This window comes from Mauremys reevesii, linkage group 25, assembly GCF_016161935.1.
Source record: "Mauremys reevesii isolate NIE-2019 linkage group 25, ASM1616193v1, whole genome shotgun sequence".
Lineage (NCBI taxonomy): Eukaryota > Metazoa > Chordata > Testudines > Geoemydidae > Mauremys > Mauremys reevesii.
The window spans coordinates 12,150,463-12,168,902 of record NC_052647.1 but is presented as its reverse complement, the minus strand read 5'-3'; the positions used below and the strand labels follow the sequence as shown (position 1 = coordinate 12,168,902).

Here is an 18,440-nt window from a genome sequence, read left to right as displayed (position 1 = left end):
CCATCTGCTTGGATGTTTGGTTCTCCCCTGGTTGGGCACAGCCTGCGAGCCCCTGTCTGGGGCCTCGTCTGTCCCAGCTGCAGGTCCTCGGGTTTCCAGACAGGCTGTGGGGGAAGATGCACCAGGGAAGGGATTAATGCTTAAGCAGGCCAGGGGAGCTCTGGGGGGGAGGAAATGAAAAGGACCTTTTCCCAAGCCATGCAGGTTACGCCTAGGGGTAAGATGATGGGGGGAGCTGTTGGATATGGGGGGGGGGGGGCTGACTTTCACAGGAGAGAAGAGCAGGGTCTGGAATAAAAGGAAGCGGCCTCTGACCGCCAGAAGCTGGGAGTGGCCCACGGGATGGATCACTCAGTAATGGCCCTGTTCTGTTCATCTGGCATTGGCCACCGTGGGAAGACAGGATACTGGGCTGGATGGAGTGGCTGGTCAGACCCCATGTGGCTGTTCTTATGACTGGATATTAGTGGGGAATTCTGGAAAACCAATTTGAGAGGGAGGGAGGGAGAAAGTGGGGAAATAGCCCCATGTCTTGGGGGAGGGAGGGATGGACCCAGCCACACTAGGCTCTAGCTGTGCCTGGCTTGTGGGAGTGGGGGGGGGTGTATTGAGCACCTTCCATAAAGCTGCACAGGCTTTGCCAGCTGCATATTCATAGAAATGTGCCCCTTGCTGAAACCAGGCAGCTCACTTCAAAGAGCCGGGTGCGAAAGGGGAGGGAGGGAGGGTGGCTGCAGGAAGCTATTCACTGCATCATGCAGAGCTGGCTTTTGCCTGAGATTTGCATCACCAGCTCCACTTGCGTGTGATCATTCCAGGTTGCAGGGCCCTTTTCCCAAGGCTTGGGGTGATAACCCTGGTGTTCTGCTCGATTCTGGCACGGGAGATGGTGCTCTACCTACTTGAACACCTCCTGACGGTTTCAGTTAGCACCACCTAGCTCTTACGAGTAGATCTCAAAGCACTTTGCAAAGGAAGTCAGTATCAGCATCCCCATTGTACGGATGGGGAAAACTGAGGCACAGAATGGGGACTTGATTTGCCTGAGGTCACCCAGCCAGCCAGGGGCTGAGCTGGGACCCGAGTCGAGGTTCGGAGTCCTCAGTCTCCAATCCTCGGTAGTCACAGGATTCTCTTCTAAACAGCTGTGCAGTTCTCAGAGAGTTGCTGCGTCCCACCCCGGACGCTGTTTCTGGGCGTCCTTTGGGAGAAATGCCGGCATAGAAATGCAAAGAATTATTAACAAACCTGGGCCTTGAAGCCTGGTTTTAGCAGTGACACGAAGTACGTTTCTGAAACTGCTGCTTTTACGCTTACTCCACTAAAATCAGAGCTCTAGGCTGTGCCCTGGGAGAGCTGGGGGGGTGGTCCAGCTGCCCTCGTTAGAGATTCATTCAGCGTAGCAGTCTCCTGCCGTGTGGTTTTGCATATTTGTAAATCCACTCATCCCCCAAAAGACTACGCAAGGTTATGTGTCGGTCACTGCGCCGGTTCCCCATTGTGTGAAGAATAAATCAGACAATTGGTACATGGGCAGAGCACCAGCGTCCTGGCAGTGACTGTCGCTTGCCTCCCCAGGCCGCACCGCTGAACGGAATCGGCTCTTGGCTGGCGCACGGCACGGCAGTAACCACAAGTTGACTTTTGGCCTTGGCAGTTTGCTTTGTTTTAATCTCATGCAGCATCTCGGCTGAGAGACCGGGCGCCTTAGGGAACAACGTTCAGCCCAGATGGCCACCGTTTTCATCGTGCTTGTAGACAAAAGCGTCGTAACCAGGGCCTGAGGAGGAGGTGAAGCGCAGCGGCCACCTGTCTCCACCAGGGATTTGAGCTGTGTTTGTGATGAGTCGGGGGTTAGGGAGGCGGTTGAGACAGCTGCTGAAGTGTGCAAGTCCTCAGCCCTAGACCTGCATCTCATTAGGGTTTTTCCTCTTCCTCGCTGGCATGGCGCATGCGGGGCCAGATTGGGAGAGGTTGTTGTTAACCTCAGTCACCTCAGCAAGGGCGGGGGGGGGGGGGGACTTGAAAAGGGGAATGGAAGCGGCTTTCTCAGCCATGAGACGGTGGCTGCTGGAATCACAGGGTGCAGCTCTTGGAAGCACGTCAGGCTACATCTAGCATGGTCCCTCCTGGCCTTCAAATCTCCGAATCTAGGATCTACCTGTAAATCAAAGAATCCTGTGGCACCTTATAGACTAACAGACGTTTTGCAGCATGAGCTTTCGTGGGTGAATACCCACTTCTTCGGATGCAAGTGGGTATTCACCCACGAAAGCTCATGCTGCAAAACGTCTGTTAGTCTATAAGGTGCCACAGGATTCTTTGCTGCTTCTACAGAACCAGACTAACACGGCTCCCCTCTGATATCTGAAAATCAAAGGCTCTGAATTGAGGCTGGAATGAAAAGCAGGGGGCGGACCTGAGAGCGGAGCATGACCCTTGTGAAACTTGAGTTCTTACTGCAACCCACCCTCCAGCCCGATTTGCACCTGCCTCCGTGGCCCCTGCCCTTACCCCGCACTAGGGGGAGCCCGGCCCGTGTCTGCGTGCTGCTGTCACGCATGGGACTGGAAGTGGCACTCAAGGGAGTTCCCGGAGCTGGCCAGTAGCCGGGGCCCCCTCCAGCTGGGTCAGGGTGATTTTGCAGATGCAGAATATTTTCCCATTAGCCACTTCCTTTATCGCTGCCCCATCTCCCAGTTCCGAGTAGCGGGGAGTTGGAGGGGACGGGACCCAGGACCCAGCATGCACCACCCAGTCTGTCCCTGTGCGCTTGAGGGTAGCAGGTTGTGCCTTCCCCGCTACCAGCCCAGCATTGTCGAGGTGACGCCACTGGTCTCCATGGGGAAGGGGGATGGGGTGGGGAGGATGCTATGGCAACCAGCTGGCACAGGGGAGAAGGGAAGAGGAGTTGCCTAGCAACAGAGAAAGTGCCAGGATGTTCTGATTTAACCAGCCCTGATGTTTGGGGGGAGTGGGGTGGGGAGGAGAAGCGAAGGTGTCCGTGCTGTCCTGGGGGTGGGGCTGGGGAGGATGACTCCTCTAATGTCTGCAAACAGCTTTGGCCATCGGGGTGGGGGGGGAAGCACTGGGAAGGGGGGCGCGGGGCGCTGCGGGCAGTGCCTTTGCGCAGAGGGGTTTCCCACCCCGCTGGAGCAGCAGCCAGGCTGCGGTGCCAAGCTAGGGAGCGGCTCCCAGGGCCGAGATGTTGGCTGCAGGTCAGCGAGTCTCAGGCACTTGGGCTGGATTCATCCCAGGGGGGAATTGGGGGCTTGTTTTTCTTTTAGGAGGGCAGCTCCCCTCCCTCGGCCCAGGTTTCCCGCTGGCTGGAGCCCTATGTCCTGGAACGGCTCCGGGCTCCCTCCTACCCGCACACGCCCAGAGAAGCTCCTGTCCCATACTGGGGGGCTGGCAGTTCGCTAGCTCACCGGGACGTGCGTGTCAGCCCTGGCTGCAGGCAGGGACCAGGATGGGACAGATGCCGCTCGCTGGTGCCTGTTGGGTACTGAATTGTCACCAGACTCCCCCTTACACACACCCGACTCGGACCTAGGCGCACAGGGGATTGCTGCAGGGCTCTCGGTACCTCGGGCCCAGCTCTGGCTCCAGCCCAATTAAACGGATGCGGGTGAGGTGCAGCGTCTCAGTGTTTGTCTCGGCCAGGCCCGTCTAGCCCCTAGGAGGGTGGCAGAGCGCTGGGGGTTCAGGGAATTCACCCGTGTACGTCGCAGCGCCGGTCCCAGCTCAGCCCCTGGAGCCGAAGGGGTCACTAACGGCTCTCGGGGCTAAGCACTTTCTCGGCTCTGCACCCAAGTCCCTGGTAGCCCAGACCAGAGCCTGTGGGCTCCATTCGGTCAGTGGGTGGACTGGGCCCAGTCATGGGAGCGTTTCTGCCCGGACCAGCATAACGCCCAGGCCTGCAATTGTGGAAGGTCACCAGCAGGTGGCAGCATGCCAGGCCTTATTTTTCTGTTGCCGGGACTGTTGGTTGCAGCATCTGGCTTTGTAGCGAAGCATCCCCCCAGCTCCCCGATTCCCTCCAGCCCCCCTGCTGCAGTTGGTCCCTCACACCTCCCCAGCTCCTGGGGTTGGGGGCAGCTGCTCCTCCCTGGCGCAAGCGGCTACGTCAGCCGCTGCGGTGCCCAGTGACTCATCCGGGCTGGAGCCCTGGTCCCCTTCTGGGTTCTGCGCAGCACAGGAAGGGCCGGATTCCCCCACCCACCCGGGGGTGTTCAGGCCCCTCCACCGAAGGCTTTAGAAGCCCTAACAGCTGGGGGGGGGGCAGGGAACCGTTTTAACCCTGATTTCCGAAGGAACCAGCCAGGAGCAGGGGGAATTAGCAAGGAAGAGAACTGACGGGCTGGAGGACTCAGTCTGGCTGGCCCGTAGCCAGCCCGTTTATTACAAATAGAGAGATCTATAATTTAATACCGAGCCCGGTGCTAAAGCCAGGGCCTGGGCATGGGAGCCCTGTGTCGGCGTCGCCGGGCAGCCGCAGGGTGGGGGCTGTTTGCTCTCTGGCAAAGGCAAAGAGACATTTCAGGATAAGCCCATGAGTCAGCCCCTGTGTGCAGTGCTGGGGGGGCCAGCATGGGGAGGGGGCTGTTCGTTGAGGTCCAGCTGAGAGCCCTGAGATTATGCAGCCAACGAGGCCTGAGCAGTTGCCCAGGAGCCTGAGTTTCTGTCAGGTGTCGGTGCTGTCTGAGGTTAGGCCGGCTGGGTGGGGGTGGGGGGTGGGGGTGGATGGCAGGCAGGGAGGGTAGTGTCTGTGTGTCAATTGTACGGTTGGTGAGTGAGGGGTAGAGCTGTGGGGTGTGTATATACATTGGGCATGTGTGTGTACATGAGGGTGTATACCCTGGCGTGTGTGTGTGTGTGTAGTGGGGGTGTACACAGTGGCATGCGTGTGTGTGTGTGTGTGTGTGTGTGTGTAGTGGGGGTGTACACAGTGGCATGCGTGTGTGTGTGTGTATTGGGGGGTGTACCTAGCGGCATGCGTGTGTGTAGTGGGGGTGTACACAATGGCATGCGTGTGTGTGTGTGTACATTGGGGGTGTATACACTGGCGTGTGTGTGTAGTGGGGGGTGTACCTCGTGGCATGCGTGTGTGTAGTGGCGGTGTACACAGTGGGGTGTGTGTACATTGGGGGTGTATACACTGACGTGTGCGTGTGTATGTAGTGGGGGTGTACACAATGGCATGCGTGTGTGTATGTGTACATTGGGGGTGTATACACTGGCGTGTGTGTGTGTGTGTATTGGGGGTGTACCTAGCGGCATGCGTGTGTGTAGTGGGGGTGTACACAGTGGGGTGGGTGGGTGTACGTTGGGGGTGTATACACTGGCGTGTGTGTGTATTGGGGGGTGTACCTAGTGGCATGCGTGTGGGTAGTGGCGGTGTACACAGTGGGGTGTGTGTGTACATTGGGGGTGTATACACTGGCGTGTGCGTGTGTATGTAGTGGGGGTGTACACAATGGCATGCGTGTGTGTATGTGTACATTGGGGGTGTATACACTGGCGTGTGTGTGTATTGGGGGGTGTACCTAGCGGCATGCGTGTGTGTAGTGGCGGTGTACACAGTGGGGGGGTGTGTACATTGGGGGTGTATACACTGGCGTGTGTGTGTAGTGGGGGGTGTACCTCGTGGCATGCGTGTGTGTAGTGGCGGTGTACACAGTGGGGTGTGTGTACATTGGGGGCGTACACCGCGGCAGGTGTGTGTACCCACTGGGGTGTCAGTCCGGGCAAGGCTCCATGCCCACCCCTGCGTCCCCGCCTGTGCCTTCCTGCACACGTCCCAGCTCCTTCCCCATCCCGCTAGCTGGGGCAGGTCTTGTTCCCGCCCTGGAAGTCCGGCCAGACCCTCAGCAGGTCCGTGGGCCCGAAGTGATGCACCAGCACCACCCTGGAGAACCGGCACTTCTCGTACTCCAGCCTGGCGATGTTGAAGAGGCCCCAGGGGCTGTCGGTCACGCTGACGCCCAGCTTGTGCAAACACAGCCCCATGAACACGTCCTCCATGTTGATGACCCGGAGGGTCTGGGCCACCCCATACACCTTCTTGGCGAGGTCTCCGGAGAGCACGTAGCCGGGGCCGCCGCAGTACGGGGGGTAGGTGTCGTTGGGGTACACCGCCCGGGGCACGTACCACTTGTAGGCCTTGCTCCGCAGCGGCCCCGTGTTCCTGTAGATGTAGCCCGTCATGAAGTCCTTCTTGGGCGGCCGCTGGGGCTGCAGCAGCTCCCGGGCGAGGAAGCCCACGTTGAGGAAGACGTCGCTGTCGGCCTTCATCACGTAGCTGGCATTGGGGCAGTGCCGGCTCACCCACTCCATGCCCAGCAGCGTCTTCAGGGTCAGGTTGTTGTAGGTGTCCAGGAAGTCCTGCTGGATGATGTCACGGTGCAGGGCGCTCTCCTCCTCCAGCAGCCGCTGCAGCGGGGAGCCGTAGCGCGGGTGGAGCCCGGTCAGGAAGAGCCGCACCATGGAGACCCCGGGCACGGCGCTCTCGTTGCCCCAGGTCTGGCGGATGACGTTCCTCACCACGATGTCCTTGGGCTCCGTCACCACCAGCAGCACCAGGAAGGGCGCCCGCTCCCGGCACTTGTCCGGCTCGTTCAGGAGGAAGCGGTAGCTGTAGGGGTAGACGACCTGCAGCGGGTGCCTGGTGGCCGCTGGCGGGCTGGGCGCGGGCACAGGCACGGAGTCCCCAGCTCGCTCCGCCTCGGCGCCTCGCCACTGGAAGATGGGGCTGCCGTGGAGCTGCTCCGCAGAGACAGGCTCACCCCGGGGTGCATACAAGAGCTCCCACGGCAGGGTGCTGGGGGCGTCCTGGTGGACGATGACAACCAGCAGGAAGAGGCAGGAGACGCAGGCGAAGAGCGGTTTGCGCAGGAAGCCGGGCCTCATGCTGGCAGAGTTCTCAGGGACGGGGCAGCGTCGCGGCCCTCGCCGGCTTCGTTACAGCGCAGCCCTAGAGAGAGGGAGGCCCCGTCTGCGTTAGAGCGCGAGCGGCCACGAGCCACGGGGAGCAAGCCCGGCCCCCTGGGGCTGTGACCCCAGCTCCCGGGGGGCTGGGACTGCTAGTGGATGGGAGATCACCGTGTGCTGCAGGGGAAGGGGGGCGTGCCACTCAGTCAGCTGCCCCCAATGCCCCAGCCTGGCACTAGGGGGCGCTGTGCTGCAGGGAGTGGGGTGGGGGCTCAGCAGGGGGCGCTCTCCCCTGGCAGTCGGGGCTGCCCCCAATGCCCCAGCCTGGCACTAGGGGGCGCTGTGCTGCAGGGACCAGGGGGCTCAGCAGGGGGCGCTCTCCCCTGGCAGTCGGTGCTGCCCCCAATGCCTCAGCCTGGCACTAGGGGGCGCTGTGCTGCAGGGACCAGGGGGCTCAGCAGGGGGCGCTCTCCCCTGGCAGTCGGGGCTGCCCCCAATGCCCCAGCCTGGCACTAGGGGGCGCTGTGCTGCAGGGACCAGGGGGCTCAGCAGGGGGCGCTCTCCCCTGGAAGTCGGTGCTGCCCCAATGCCCCAGCCTGGCACTAGGGGGCGCTGTGCTGCAGGGACCAGGGGGCTCAGCAGGGGGCGCTCTCCCCTGGCAGTCGGTGCTGCCCCCAATGCCCCAGCCTGGCACTAGGGGGCGCTGTGCTGCAGGGAGTGGGGTGGGGGCTCAGTAGGGGGCGCTCTCCCCTCTGAATTGGCAGCTTAATTCTAAGTGGGTGAGCCATAACAATGCCCCAGGTCCCTGGCACTAGGGGCCCTGTGCTGCAGGGACCAGGGCCTCAGCAGGCCCTTCCTCCCTGCAGCAGTCGGTGCTGCCCCAGCTATGCCCCAGCACCCCACTGGCACTGGTGCGCAGTGCTGCAGGGAGTGGGGGGGGGGCAGGGGGCGGCTCTCTCTGAATTGGCAGCTAGCCCCCAAAGTGGGTGCATAATAACAAACAAGGCCTCTGCTTACGCTGCTGCTGCTGCTGTGGCTGCCTCCTGCTCATTCCATTGCCCCCCCTCAAGCTCCTCAGGAGACGCACAGGAGCCGCCGTCACCCCCAGCACCCCCCTCCCCACTGTCTGGTGCGTGCGTTGCCCCTGGTGCACACACGGGCTGCTCCACCGCAGAGGCAGCTGCAGCTCAGTGGCTGGTGAGCAGCAGTTCCTGTCACCAGCACCACCTCACACTCCACACGCACCAGGGGCTGGAAAACCCCCAGTGGGGCGGGGGGGCTCCTGGTCTCTGGGACGCAGGTGCTGGGAGGGACCAAGCCGGGATAGTGTGAGACCAAAGCGTCCAGCCCCACGTGCCCCAGACAGGCAGCGCTTTGCAGCCAGCCCCCTCCTGCGGCAGCTCCGTGAGTCACCCGCACCCACCCCGCTGCCTCCAGCCGGCCCCAGCATCCTGGAACGTTGATTCTCAGATTGCGGGAGATCCGGGACTGGCAGGGGCACCCCTTGGCCTGCTGAGACGCAAACAGAGTCCAGCAGCGTCTGGGCCTGTGCCCAGAGCAAACACGGGGGTGGGGGGTGGGGTCTGGCACAGAGCTTAGCACCGGGACACCTCGGCCAAGTGTAAACAGCTTGGTGTGGTGCGGAGTGGGCAGCGCCTGCCTGCTGCTCTGCGGCTGAACCCGTTGGCTGATGTATTTAATCTTCTGCCTCCCCAGAGTTGTTCGGGAATGCAACAGGATCAAGGCAGTGGGGAGGGGACATTGGGAGCTGGGCTCCAGGCTGCCTGGGTTCTGTCCTGGAGGGGGGTGGGGTCTAGTGGTTAGAGCAGGAGGGGCTGGGAGCCAGGACTCCTGGGTTCCATTCCCAGCCCTGGGAGGGGAGTGGGGCCTGGTGGTTAGAGCAGGGGCGGGGCTGGGAGCCAGGACTCCTGGGTTCCATTCCCAGACCTAGGAGGGGAGTGGGGTCTGGTGGTTAGAGCAGGAGGGGCTGGGAGCCAGGACTCCTGGGTTCACTCACTAGGTGAGCAGGATGAAGGCCCGTCCCTTCGCTGTGTCGGTTTGGCTGGCAGCCCATGGCACTGGGTTGCAGCTGGCCAGCCTGCCCAACACACCCTGGAAGGTGAGATCTTCGCAGGAAGAGTCTCTGCCTCTCCCACTGGGGCCTCCCCGCCGGCTGCTAGGCAGCATTCCTGCGGCCCTGTGGTATTTCCTCCACGGGCAATTGATGCCTTTGGCAGCCGTGCTGTTCCAGAGCCAACGGGCCATAAGAGCTGGTGCCAAGGGGAGTTGCCAGAGTCGGGAGCTGCCGCCCAGCGGTTCGCAGCCCCGTGAACCTGGCCCCGGCGAGGCCCCGGTGTGCAATGGGTGTAAAGTGCTGTGTGGGCAGAGGAAGGCTGGGCCTGTGGCTGGGGCTCTAGCTTAGCACTCGGGAGCCCAGCGGCAAGGCCCTGCTCTGCCGTGGCGTTCCTGAGTGATGCCATGACTCAGTTTCCACCTGTGTGTGATGCGCTGCCCCCCACAGGGGCTGGGGGTGTGAGGATCAAGGCACTGCAGATTTGACTCCACTACTCAGCTGATGGGGGGATGGACAAAGAGATTTCCCCTCTAGTGGCTGCACTGCATACAGGATAACAGCCCACTACTGCCGCTCGCTAACGGAGCTGCTGCTTTAGCACAACCCAGAGAGACTTGTGCTGTGGACATGAGGTTACAGCGCTCAACCCCCACCCTGGAAATTATTAGTGTTATTATGTCACTAGGATGGTAGCACTGAAAGGCAGCAATCAAGATCAGGGCCCCGTCGTGCCGGGCGCTGCCCAGACCCCGGCCGAGATCAGGGCCCCGTCGCGCCGGGCGCCGCACAGACTCCAACTGAGATCAGGGCCCCGTCAGGCCGGGCGCTGCCCAGACCCCGGCCGAGATCAGGGCCCCCGTTCCGTTAGGTGCTGCACAGACACAATGAGAGACAGTCTAAATAGACAAGTGTGGGGACAGGAACCGGAGATGGTAAACAGGCCAAGGTCATGCAGCGGGGCAGTGCAGAGCTGGGGACAGAACCCAGGAGTCCTGACTCCCAGGCCCCCCGCTCTAACCACCAGCCCCCACTCCCCTCCCAGAGAAAAGGAGAGAACCCGGGAGTCCTGGCTGGCTCCCAGCCCCCCCTGCTCTAACCACCAGCCCCCACTCCCCTCCCAGAGCCAGGGAGAGAACCCAGGAGTCCTGGCTGGCTCCCAGCCCCCCCTGCTCTAACCACCAGCCCCCACTCCCCTCTCAGAGCCAGGGAGGGAACCCAGGAGTCCTGGCTGGCTCCCCCTCCAGTGCGCCACCAACTAGGCCCTCTTCCTACCAAGCAGGTGCAGAGGGGCGCTGCTGGCGAGAGCGGGGACCTCGCCCTTCCCGTGGGACCTCGCCACGACCCAGCGGCTGCTTCCACTTTTCTGTGAACTGCTCGTCCCCCACCACTGCTTCCCCCCGCCCTGGCCTGACGCCGAGACATGGGGGCGGGACTCAGCTAGGTTACATCGACTGCGATTGGAGGCTCTGTGGGGCAGGAACCCTCGCTCTGTTCTGGGCTCCTAGGCTCTACCGTACTTCACCTAATAAATAACGTACAGCACCCAGCACAATGGGGCCTGGGCCATGGCTCCCAGGTGCTACCGTAATACGCCTAATAAATACTACTAATAAAATAACCTAGGATAATTTGCAAGAAAAGCTGTCACAGAACCAAACAATGGGGGAAAGGGGCCACGAGACGTGTGGGGGGCCACACCCCACAGCACTGGGTGTCGGTTTCCCCAGGCGTCCCAGCTTGTGGGGGGGGGGCGGAAAGTGACAATCTGCAGGAAGCTGAAATGCGCTGAGGGCACGAGGAAGGAAAGTGCCAGGTGGCTGCACGTGTGACCAAGGAAATGCCTCTGCCATGTGGCTCAGCAGCAGCATGTGGCCAACGGTGCCATGACCCAACCCCAGGCTCTGATCAGGCGTCACTCAGCCGGCCTGGGCGATATCACCGGACATGAGCCAGGAAGCGAAAAATTCCCGTGTCTCTGGTTCCCCAAGCCGGAGCCCAGCCCGCCAGGGTGGGGGGAGGGCAGGGGGTCACGTGCAGACAAGGGCAGAGGACCCACCCTTCACAGGGGTTTCCGTGGGCTCATTCCTCCCTCCCCGTCACTCTCCCGCCTTCTGTGACCTACCGGGGGCTCTGAGCCCGGCCCCAAATGGCAGCGAAATGACCCAGGCGGCCCAGTACTCTGGGAACAACCCGCCTTGAGGGGGCGCAGCCAGTCGCTTGGCCGGAGTTGTGCCTGATGCACCACTGTGCTCTGGGTTGCCACCACCCTCCGAAGCGCAGCAGGGACGCCTGGCCGCTGTCTCTCGCTCGCATGCTCAGGCTCAAATGGATCATTAGATCTGGGGCAGAAATTTCCCCCCAGCTCAATGATCCGGGGGAGTGGGGGGGGGGGTGTTCACCTCCCTCTGCAGCGCGAGGCACCTGCTGTGGTCACCAGGACACGCCTCACCTCATCACAGTCCCTGCCTGGGCGTTGCTGGCCTCAGCTGCTTAGTCTCTTGAGGGCTGTATCTGGCGCTCAGACCGGAGGAGCTAATGGTTCCTTCTGGCCTGAAACGCTGACACTAGCACAGAGGAGACCACACACCGGGTGTCAGCTGAAGTGATCTGGATCTGAAATGGAGCCTTGAACTTCCCCCCTACACAATGCAACTTTCCAAAGAGTTTCACAGTGACACAGGTCGAAAACGAACCATCTTCTTGTAAAGGCGTCTTGCTGGGCCGATAAGAGCCTGCCGAAGTGCATGTCCCGTGTCCTGCTGCTGGGGGACGCACGCCGAGCGGCCTTGCTGCTATCGCTTAGACACTACCCCCGAATGTGGGTTCGGAATGAAACCGTCCAACCCGCTCAGTAACATTCTGTAGCTGGGTTTATCTGCCCCCAGGGACGTGCACCACCGTGGGTTCCTTTTCAGGACCTGCACGTGGTACTAATTAGACGATTGGATTCTGATCTACTCTGGCTGCTGCCTTGCTGATTCGGCGGCGGCGTTGTTTGGTTTCATGCTCAGTGGCGGATTCTATTTCTATTTACGAACATAGGAACGGCCAGACTGGGTCAGACCAAAGGCCCATCCAAAGGCCTCCTGTGGTAACTCAGGCACTGTGTGAAAACCAGGCCTGGGAAACGAGGCCCCCACGGGGCCAGACCTCAATGGGCCAGACTTGGGGGGGCTGGAAATGAGGCCATGGGAGGACGGGCTGGCCTGCTCCCGGCCCAGCTGGGCGGCCTCACCATTGGACCTTCGTTGTCCCGAGCCCAAGAGCTGGCCTGAGCGGGCGACCCAGAGGCCATCACCTCTAGGCGGGATCCCAACCACCCCCTGGCATACGAGCCCGTCCCACGCCCCTCGGGTGCCCTTTCCTGCCACACCTCCTAGCTCCTCCTGCCCACCGTCGCCTGGTGCCTTTGATAAAGCTTTTTGCAACACCGGGGCTGGTTTGATAAAGCTTTTTGCAACCCCGCGGTGAGCCCGCGGCCACAGTGAGCCGGAGGAAGCACCACCCTTGGCAGCCTGACGCAGGGCTGTGTTTGCCAGGCCTCGGAGCGGCTGCCCAGCCCGTGCGCCAGGCCTGTGTTTATCCAGTAACAAGCTGACAAGGAAAAGTCAACTCGGCTCCTGTTTGTTCTCCCCCCCGGCCTGTGTTTGGTTTTGTCGTCTAGGAACCGCAGCCGCTCAGCCTGTCTCTGCCCCCCAACCAGGCCAGTTATCACCAGCTTTACCACCACCCCGAAGCGTCAAAGCGCAGGGCGTGAACCCGCTGCCCCGCTGGGGGCCCAGGGCTGGGCAAATGAAACCCTCCCCAGCCCCCCGCTTTCGGTAGCTTTAATAAAGGCTCCAAGGCTCTTTGCTGGCAGGTTTGCCGCGGCGCTGAGCAGGCTCCGGCTCCCCCCCCCCCCGCTCGGGTTCATGGTGGCCAGTTCCAGGGTCGTGTTAGCACCGCTGGCTCCTAGGGTCCATTCGTTCCAGCTCAATTAATGCCCCAGCCCAGCGCCGGCTGCTGGGCACCACCCATTGGGACTGGACTAAGGGGGGTTTCATCGGGAAGGGGGATTAGCCGGGGCCAGGCCCGGGGTGTTTTCTCCCTCACTCAGGCTCTGTACTTTGACTTCAGCTTCGCTCTAGCCCCACCCCAAGCCCTGGGCTGGACACGGGGCCTGCGCTATGCAGGAGCAGGGGGCAGAACCGCTGGGCGGTGGCCCTGGCGCTCGGATGGGCAGCTGGTGCTAAAGGGCAGCGAGGGGACTGCGGAGAGACGGCCCCTGAGGGCAGCGTGAGGCCCAGGCTCTGACCAAGGCCCCGGTTGCCTTGCACAGCCCCGTGGCCAGAGACGGCCCCCGCCCCAAGGAGCTCACGCCCTGTCCCAGAGCCCCGGCAAGACGCTGGTTCTAGTCCTGGGCCAAGCGTGTCCTTGGTGTGTCACTTCTGCAGCTCTAAACCCAGGATAACGGTGGCCACTGCTGGTAACAGGCCCTGCGGATTGCCCTGGGGCTTGGCTGCTAAGCGGCTTTTCACACCCAGGAGCCAGAGCAGTAAAAATCTTTCTAGGGCTCTGGGAGTGCCCAGCCCACAGCTGTTTTCTAAAGCCTCTTCCCTTCCAGGCTGGGAAGCGGGGGCAGGACAGCAGGATTGCAGGGCCGGGGGAGATCTGTTCACAAGGGGAACCATTAGCAGCAGAGGGTCGGAGTTTAGGAGTCCACATTTGTGTTACTGCCAGGAAGGCAGGGGGACCAGACAGCAAGTGTGAAAAATCGGGACGGGGGTGGGGGGTAATAGGAGCCGATATAAGAAAAAGACCCAAAAATCGGGACCGTCCCTATAAAATCAGGACATCTGGTCACCCTACAGGAAAGCAGCTATGGCAGACAGCTGAGAGCAGCGGGCTACCTCCCCCCTCCCCCCCCCGTTCTGGGAGCTGAATGGGGTCCAGAGGTTAGAGCAGGGGGGGCTGGGAGCCAGGACTCCTGGGTTCTATCCCTAGCTCTGGGAGGGGAGTGGGGTCTAGTGGTCAGAGCACAGTCAGGGTTTTTATTACCTTGTGCCAATTCCTCCCCTGCTCCATGCCTCAGTTTCCCCCTCTGTAAAAGGGATGGTCCTGCCTCCATGAAGTGCTTTGAACTCCATGGATGGAAAGTGCCCGTGGCAGGCTCTCTACCGTAGAGTTGCTAATGGCAGGTACTTACCAGGCCCCCACTCTGGTATCTGGGCATCCCGTGGGGGTGGGCTATTCCCCCACAGCAGCTCCGTGGCTCACCCACAGTCCAACAGGGACTCGAACCCGGGGCCAGGCCAGCAATCTAAACACTGCTCCCCTCTGCCCCCTCGCCTACTCTGGGAGGGAGGGAGGATGGAGCAAAGGTGACAGTGGAAGCTGGAGCCAGGTGCTCTGAGGTGAGCGAAAGGGCGTGGCACCAAGAGCGCAGGGCTGGGGCAATCTGGTTAGAGCACATTTCGGCTGATGACTCACCGGAAAATGTGATTTCCCCAGCACCCGTGGGAAGGGCCGGGGTCCCGCTGCGCCCCCAGCAGGAGTGGGGAAGCCAGGGACTCAATCGTCCCTTTGCGGGAAGGGCTGGGGACCCGGCTTCTCCCGGCTAGCTGGGGAATCATCCCCCGGAAGGGTCAGGGGCTAGTTAAAGCCCTGCTAGGACAGGACGGGGGGCAGGGGGGGCGTGTCAGTTACATTCAGCCCCATCAAACCCAGCCGCAGGGGGCGGGATCGAGACCGGGCCCGATCCTGGAAGCCCTGACAGGCGAGTGCAGCGTCACTAGGGTGACCGGCCGTCCCGCTGTGATTGGGACCATCCAGCATGAGGGGCTTTGGCTTCTATACGCAACTATTCCTGACACACACACACCCCCCCCCCCGAAAAAGTGTCCCGATTTTGCACCCTTGTTATCTGGTCACCCCGAGCGTTACGCCCATGAGTCAGATCCAGCTCGGCCAGCGGGGAAGCAGAAAGGTGGCCGGCAGCTAAACTCCCAGCCAGGCTTCAGCCTTGGCAACAGGAATTTCCGGTTTTCCGTGCAAGCCCCGTGGAGGCTGATGCACAGAGTCATGTCACAAATGTCGCAGCTGGGGCTGTGGGGGTAGAAGGGCTGGGCTGGGACTCAGGATTCCAAAGTTCAGTTCCTGCCCCTGGCTCCCTGTGTCGAGTCACTGCCACTCTCCGTGCCTCGGTTTCCCCCCACCCCAGTGCAGTTAGACTGTTAGCTCTTTGGGGCCGGGATTGTCTCTCACGCTGTGTCTGGGCAGCGCCCGGCACAACGGGGCCCTGATTTCAGCGGGCGACTACTGTAACAGACGCAATCCTAAGCCCCTTTCAAAGTCCTGCTTGAAGCTGGCCGGGGCCGAGAGCCCTTTGCAGGGAAGGAATCACAAGCAGTACGGAAAAGCAGCCAGTCCGCGATTCAGCCCAGCCCTCAGCGAGCCCAGCCTGCCTCGGGAGCTGCTCTAACCCCACTGGGGAGTCCTGCCCCCAGCCCCTCCCATGAGACCCCCCAGCCCTTGCCTGGTCTCTGCAGACCCCCCACAGCAGGGACTCTCCCTCTAAGCACCTTCCCATTCAGAATTGCAGATCCCGGGCGTCTCACCTTGCGGGGAGCCGCATGGGCCTGTTGGTTAGATTTCCCCTCCCTCCCCTCCAGCAACAAGGCCCTGACCCACCCGGTGCTTGTGGGGCGACCGGCAGCGTGGGAGGGACGGGGTTAAAACCAGCCAGCACAGCACACAGGGAGCATGAACCGAACCCAAGAGCCCAGGCGTGACGGGGGGTTTCCACCGCGCTGGCTGGGCCGAGCAATTCCTCCGGCGCAGGATGGTGCGGCTTGGCTTCCTTCCCCTTTACCGTGAGAGAGCGAGAGCGCGAGCGAGCGATCTGCTGCTAAGGGCTGGTACAATCCTTCTCCTCACTCTCTAGCCCGGGGGAGGCAACCCGTGGCCCAGGTGCCGAAGGCGGCCCGCGAGCTGATTGCAGGGGCACTCACCCTGCCGGGGCCTGGCCACCGCTCCGGGGGGCTCTGCATTTTAAATGAAGCTTCTTAAACATTTTAAAAACCTTATTTACTTTACGTACAACAAGAGTTTAGTTCTATATTATAGACGCCTAGACAGAGCCCTTCTCAAAACGTTCCAGCGTGTGACCGGCACGCGGCCCCGTCCGTCAGGGTGAATCAATGACGACTCGGCCCAGCGCGTCTGGAAGGTGCCGACACCTGCCCAGCGGGTTCTCGTGGCTTCTTCCCTTAGCTCCCTGTCGCTCTCTCTCCAGCCGCCTTTCTGACTTGTCATTCTAACCCGCTTCCCAACTGTTCATCCTGCCTTTCACACCGCTCCCTTCTCGCTCGCGCTCACCTTCAGCCGTTTCCTTTTCTCGTGCCATGCGTTCCAGCCGCTTCGCTCTCCCCCCACCGCTTCCCTTCCCCGTCCTCCCAGCATCTCCCGCTCACCTGTGGCCCGTGCGGTGCCGCCCGTCTGAGCCCTGCTCGCGTCTCTCTCCTGTCCCGGGCCCCTCCCGCCACACTTTATTCCACGCGCTCTGGGTGCGGGGGGAGGGTTACACAAGGTGGCTGACGACAGCGCCCGCCCCGCAAACTTCCTGCTTCCCTCCCTTGCCGGGGCAGGTCCCTGCTGCCCCGCTGCTTGGGGGCAGGGGATGGGGGTGGCTGGCTGGGCTGGGCACTCACCTGTACTGCGACAGGGTGGGCTGGGCCAGCCGCTTTCCCTGACGTCAAGGCCCTGCTGCCACCTGGCCCCGGGTACCAGGATCTGGGCCCCTCTCGGGTGTGGGGTCTGGGCCTTGTCTGCCCCAGGGAACCTCCCCCCTCCCGGGCCTGGCCAGGCGCTGGGGGTTGGTGATCAGGGCTGAGGATCAAGCACCTGTCGGTCTCTGGGCCGCCCCCCCCCTTGCAGCCCTGGGGCCTAATCCTCACCCCCCACACTGAGCCTGATCCTTCCCCCTCCCCCCACCAGCCCTGGGCCTGATCCTTGTCGGACCCCCTTGGATTGCCCAGCGGGGGCCCCCCGGGGCTGCTCACCGCTCCCTGGGCCGTCACCGGCTCCGGCAAGGGCCGCAGTGTCGGAGGTCGGTGCCAGTGCAGGGCTCGGGGAGCCGGGAGAGGCTCTTCCCCGGGGAGATTTGCACTGGGGCCTCAGGTGAAGGGCCACCGACGCGGGAGCTGGGCTCCACCTCAGAGGCAGCTGCATTTCAGCGCCGGGTATGTGAGCCGGGCAGGCTGCCCCTTGCTCCTTTCAGGCTGGAATCTGACTCGCCCAGCCCCACCCCAGGCCCGGGGCTACAATACGGACCTGGAGGTAGCAGTTCCTGGACACTCGCTCCCAGAGACAGGGATAGAACCCAGGAGTCCTGGCACCAAGCCCCCCTGCTCTGACCCACTAGCCCCCACCCCCTCCCAGAGCTGAGAAGAGAACCCAGGAGTCCTGGCTCCCAGCCTCCCTCTGCTCTAAGCCATAGACCTGGCTCCCCTCCCAGACCAGGGAGAGAACCCAGGAGTCCTGGATCCTACCTACCCGCGCTCTAACCACCAGGCATCACTACCTCCTTGTCCAGAGTCTCCACCCTTTCGACCCATCTCTGCTCCAGCAGGGGAACCTGCCACGATCCCAGCCGTTAATAGTGACGCCTGCGGCATGGCCCCTCCCTGTGCGCCGTAGGCCCTGGCACCGGATTACACCCCCAGGCAGTGGGATGCACCAGCCCCTTGTGGGGTGGCAAACGCTCCCACACCCGGCACCGGGGCGGGGGGGGACACCAGCTCGGGGCCAGGCTCTCAGCCAAACGCAGCCCGTGGCCCTCAGGGACCTAACCCCACAAGCAACTCACTCCACCCACCCCGGGGCGGGACAAGTGTAACGGCCACAGAGCAACCTGCACAGGGGTCGCCCCACCACTGAGATGCAGCCACCTCTGGGGTGGAGTTTATACAGGGAATCCTCTTCACATGGGGAGAGATGCAGCCACCTCTGGGGTGGATTTGGAGCATGTTTGTACAGGGATTGCTCACCTGGGGCTGAGATGCAGCCACCTCTGCTGGTGCCTGGGGCGGGGGCACTGCTGGCTGTGGGCTGCAGCCATTCTTGGGCAGAGGCCAGGGCACTGCGGGATGTGAACAACACCTGCCAATTACAGGCCGAGAGGGCTCACCCACTTCCTGGCCTGGGCAGCTGTCGGCAAAGGCCCAAGATTATTTGTGTAACGACTCAAAACTCCCTTCTTGTGTATGGCCAGGATGCTGGAGCAAGCGTCCCGCTGCTGAGCCCCCGCCCCGCTCCCCGCAGCCCGGCACCCCCCCGCCGAGCCCCGGCCCCACTCTGCTCCCCAGCACCCCACCCCTGGCCCCCACCCCGCTCCCTGCAGCCTGGTGCCCCCACTGAGCCCCGCCCCGCTCCCGGTACCCCGCTGAGCCCCCGCCCC

The 18,440-nt window shown here is 62.3% G+C and overlaps 1 protein-coding gene across 1 annotated transcript; it reads right to left on the bottom strand.

Annotated features, from left to right (window-relative positions):
• Window positions 1–5,048: 5,048 nt before the first annotated feature.
• LOC120390963 (beta-1,3-galactosyltransferase 2-like) lies at window positions 5,049–16,522 on the bottom strand. The gene is made up of 2 exons (XM_039514099.1): window positions 16,456–16,522; window positions 5,049–6,973 (listed from the first exon to the last, which is right to left on the bottom strand). Exon 2 carries the CDS (start codon window positions 6,907–6,909, stop codon window positions 5,821–5,823), a length of 1,089 nt encoding a protein of 362 aa, XP_039370033.1. The 5' UTR covers window positions 6,910–6,973; window positions 16,456–16,522; the 3' UTR covers window positions 5,049–5,820.
• Between the last annotated feature and the right edge of the window lie 1,918 nt (window positions 16,523–18,440).